General features: G+C 36.0%; 1 protein-coding gene across 1 annotated transcript; it reads left to right on the top strand.

The window, feature by feature from the left end:
• The first annotated feature begins 1044 nt into the window (after positions 1 to 1044).
• On the top strand, positions 1045 to 1983 carry LOC122733094 (olfactory receptor 13D1-like). Its single transcript, XM_043973555.1, has one exon. It carries the CDS (start codon positions 1045 to 1047, stop codon positions 1981 to 1983), a length of 939 nt encoding a protein of 312 aa, XP_043829490.1.
• The last annotated feature ends 2961 nt before the right edge of the window (positions 1984 to 4944 follow it).

Raw genomic sequence — 4944 nt, 5'->3', positions numbered from 1 at the left:
TTGTTTGTGTGTTTGTTTGTTTTCTGCTAAAGGAAGAGGAATCAAAACATGAGCAGTTTATTCTTTTGACAGCCAACTGACTTGGGTAAAAAATTGGATGCTGACCTTCCTGCCCATTCCCAATTCTCATAAGATTGGTTAAAGAGCTTGAAAAACAAAATGACAATTTAAATTCTAAACATTGGGTTCAACTCAAGAAGGACTGACAGAGATTATAGCAAATGGAGATTAAGCAAGAAGTACTGGGAAGGACTGGAGAAAAAATAAAAATTTCTGGTCTTCCCTCTTCTTCTCTTTCCCCTGTTTCCCTCAGAGAAAGCAGTTATATTTATCCTCTCTGGTGGACAGATGAATACATTTTTCTTTGCTCCACAAGGAGATTGGGGGATCATATGTCAAAATATACTTAAGAGGGACTAGGACCCTATTGAAACCAATATAAGATACTATTTTGGTTTGTAACCTTATTCCTTTTGTGTGCAGAAATATTTGTATGATTACATTTTATGGATATTGCACAAATTATGGTCTTGATTAGAATGAGTTATTTTCATATGCTTTTATGTTTATGCTATATTAGATATTTGCAAAATTTATGTATATAAATATTCATTAAATATCTCCTAGCCTTATTCTCTCTTCCTAGAAAATTCATGTGATTAGTGAATGGGTGTTGACTCTACCTCAATATGAGGTCAACCATTGCTTTAAAAGTCCCGGGAATTCCTAGGTTTAGAAAGCCAATGATGGCTTGAAATTTATTCATAGAGCTGCATGCACATGTACACATGCATATGTGTGTGTGTGTGTGTGTGTGTGTGTTTAACACTGCTAGGTTGAAAGTGAGGGTTCTTTGAATACACTAGTCAGGAGAAATGGCCACTGTGTAAAATTTAGCTTGGGTACTGGAAATTTTACATTTATGGTCATATATTAAATATAGGATTCTCAAAAGTAAAAGTTGTATTTGAGTTTACTGTAGTATGATAAAGTTGGTGCTTTGTCTTCTCATCTGAAATCTTGTAGGTGGAAGATAGAGAACAAATGGAAAGACACAATAAGACCTCTGTGACTATATTCTTTCTTCATGGCCTTGCTGGCTACCCCATCTTTTATTTTTCTTTCTTTCTATTATGCCTTATCATGTACATAATAATCCTGTTGGGCAACAGTTTCCTCATTACAATCAGCATCTTGGACTCTCACCTCCATACTCCCATGTATTTCTTCCTCAGTAATCTCTCTTTTCTGGACATCTGCTACACGTCTGCTTCAGTTCCTTTGTTACTTGTGAACTTTCTTTCAGAGGAAAAATCTATTTCCTTCATTGGATGTGGACTACAAATGTTCTTTTCCTTTGCCATGGGGTCCACAGAATGTGTACTCCTGGCTGTAATGGCATATGACCGGTATGTGGCCATTTGTAAGCCACTGCGATACCCCATTATAATGAACAAAGGGCTTTCTGTGAAGTTGGTGGCCAGTTGCTGGATGGCAGGTGGATTCACTTCAGTGGTACAAACCACCCTAACTATGCGGTTGTCCTTTTGTGGGAATGTCATTGATTATCTCACATGTGAGATTCTGGCTCTGTTGAAATTGGCCTGTGAAGATATTTCCCTCAATGTGATCATAATGGTGATATCGAATATGTTTATGTTAGTGATTCCAGTGGTATTTATATTTATTTCCTACTTTTTTATCCTCTTTACCATCATGAGAATCAATTCTGTTGAAGGAAGGAAAAAAGCCTTTTCTACCTGCTCCTCCCATCTGACTGTAGTGATCATGTTTTATGGGACCATCCTCTTCATGTACATGAAGCCAGAGTCCAAAGACTCCCATGCAACAGATGAACTGATTGCTCTCTTCTATGCTGTGGTTATTCCTATGCTGAATCCCATCATCTACAGTCTGAGGAACAAGGATGTGAAAGCAGCTGTAATAAAGCTCACCAGAAATATCTTCTCACAGAGAACATGAGAGATTGTAATACACCAATCATATAAGGTGAAAAAATTATAAACCACCCATACTCAGAATCAATTTTTCAAAGCCTGATTGTTTCTCTTCCCTACTGACACTCCTCACCACAACCACCTAGGGTAAGGAAGGGGACTATAATAAAAGACACAATATAAAACACTGTTTGGAAAGATAAAGGATTTGAATTTTAAAATTTTAAACACGTGGAACCCTAATGATAAAACCAAGAACAAAAATGTTAGAAATTGAAAACAATTGTAGGCAAAATTTCCGAACAATTAGAGCGGCCCCGAAATGGAATGACTTGCCTTTAGAAGTAATGAGTTAGGGGGCAGCTAGGTGGTGCAGTGTATAAAGCACCAGGCCTGGATTCAGGAGGACCTGAGTTCAAATCTGGGTTCAGACACTTGACATTTACTAGCTGTGTGACCCTGGGCAAGTCACATAACCCTCATTTCCCTGCCCCCCCCCAAAAGTAATGAGTTACTCCTCATTGAAGGTATCCAAGCAGACTTGAGTAATGACTTATTGGGTGTGTTAGAGTGGAAATTCCTTTGGGGTATGGGTTGGACTAGATGACTCCTGAATTAATAATAATGGTGATCACTAGCATTTTTATATTTTAAAAAAAGTTTGATAAATGATTTATAGAATTGATCATATTTGACCCTCGCAAGAACCCTGTGAGGTAGGTGTGAAGTGTGCCTGTTTTCAAAGATGAGGTTGAGAAATTAAATGACTTGCTTAGGATCACACATTGGGTAAATGTCTAAGATAATATTCAAACTCAGGTCTTCCAGATTCCAAGTTCAACATTCCATCCACTTCACAACATAGCTGCCTAGATTAATTGCTATTTTCACATTCTGTGATGTTGTGAATCACTTTAACTTAAGAAATCCTTCATTAACTTAACATGATATATACCTATGTGTGTGTGTGTGTGAGAGACAGACAGACAGACAGACAGACAGACAGACAGGCAGACAGGCAGACAGACAGACAGAGAGTTAGTTTATCTTCAATTCTGGGAATTTGTTCCTAAGATTCCTTACTGAGAGGGCCAAAATTGGATATACTGAGAGCTATTTGGGTGACTCGCCTTGATATTGGGGTCCTGGAAATATGAGGGACACTTTTTTTAAGGTTTAATCTCCCCTCTGAATTATTCCCTTTAGATATTTCTCCCAGGCCAATAAGAAAGGAAACTCTAAGCTTTAGTTCACAAAAGGATCAGATTTTATTACTAGGAAATTAATTAAACAACAAAAGGGAAATTAATAAAAATCAAAGATAAGGAAATAGGAAAATAGAAATACAGAGAAATATTCTAAATTTAACCTATTCACTCCCAGAAATTTCCCAATTAAGCTAGTTCAAAGGAATTTAGGGTAAGTGACTCACCGACCCCAAGGTCAGTATGCAATTTCCAGCCCCAAGCTAAGACCCAGACTGCTAACATGCCCCGCCTACCAGAAGCCCCCTCGCCTTCTGGAAGCCCCCTAGCTCCCTTCAGCAAGCATTCAATCTCTCCTCCACCAAAAGGGGAGGTCCTTCTCAGTAGCATACGTAATCTCAGGGTGGGCCAGGTGTGGCCCCTCCCAAATGATTCAGCTAAAACTTTTGATATAAATCTTTACCACAAATAATTTTTACCACATTACCAAAGGACAAGTTCTTTTTTTTCTTTTTCAGAAATGCAAATTCTAATCAGCTTTCAAGACCAACTCATGTCTCATTTTTTTTCCCACCAACATTGCCTCACCACTGCAGTTCAGAGAGATGGCACTTGATTATGTACTTTCTTATAAATATTTTTATCAATTTCATACATGTTCATTTTGTTTCTTTGATTACATTTTAGATTCCTTGGGAGGAAGACTCATTTCATACCATATATGTATCTTGTGTTCACTTTAATGTTTAAGAATATAATTAGCTCTCAATAAATATTTGTTGATTGATAGGAAGCATTTAAAATTTATTTTCTTGAATGGATAAATCCATTAGGAAGGCTGTCTTGTGTGTTGGCTGGGTATAACTCACATTGAAAATTACAATTATCATTATTAAAAATGGTGCTTATAATGAAAACCTATAGTTATTTGTATAAAGTTTAACATTTGACAAAATACTTTCAAATCTCCATGACTTGAGTTCAAATCCCAGCTAAGTTATTTATTGTCTTTGTGACCTTAAGACCTCTTAATATCTCTGAACCCCACTTTTCTCTTTAAAATAAGGATGGTAGATTAGGGAATATCAGAAATCCCTTCTGTATCTATCTATCTATCTATCCATCTATCTATCTATCTATCTATCTATCTATCTATCTATCTATCTATCTATCTATCTATCTCTATACATAATCCAATGAATTTAGGACTTCATTTGATTTTTTTTTAATCATCCTGTGAAGTGGGTCAACATTTATCATACTCATTTTGTAGAAGAGGAAATTGATTCTCAGACAGGTAATTTGCCCCCAAATCATAATTTTTTCTTGTTGTTCAGTTGTATGCAACTCTTCATTACCAAATTTAGAATGTTCTTGTCAAAAATACTAGAATGGTTTGCCATTTTCTTTTCTAGCTCATTTTTCAGATGAGGAACTGAGGAAAATAGGGTTAAGTGACTTGCCAAGGGTTACACAGCTGGTAAGTGTCTGAGGGCAGATTTAAACTCATGAAGATGCGTCTTTCTGACTCTAGGACTGGTTACCCATATTGTACATATATATTATGCACATATTATATGTATATTATAAATATATATTTATGTTACACAAATATATATTTCTGGCTATGTTGTTTACAAAATCAAAATACTAGAATGAGAGTGGGAGAGAAACTGGGTGTCTATTAATTAGAGAATGACTAAGCAAATTCTGTTATATTGATGGAATGAAATATCATTGACTCATTTGAAATAATTAATGTAAAGAAGTTTAAGAAATGT

Source organism: Dromiciops gliroides, chromosome 1 (assembly GCF_019393635.1).
Source record: "Dromiciops gliroides isolate mDroGli1 chromosome 1, mDroGli1.pri, whole genome shotgun sequence".
NCBI classification, from domain to species: Eukaryota; Metazoa; Chordata; class Mammalia; order Microbiotheria; family Microbiotheriidae; genus Dromiciops; species Dromiciops gliroides.
The sequence above is the reverse complement of the archived record's forward strand: the minus strand, read 5'-3'. Positions and strand labels throughout refer to the sequence as shown.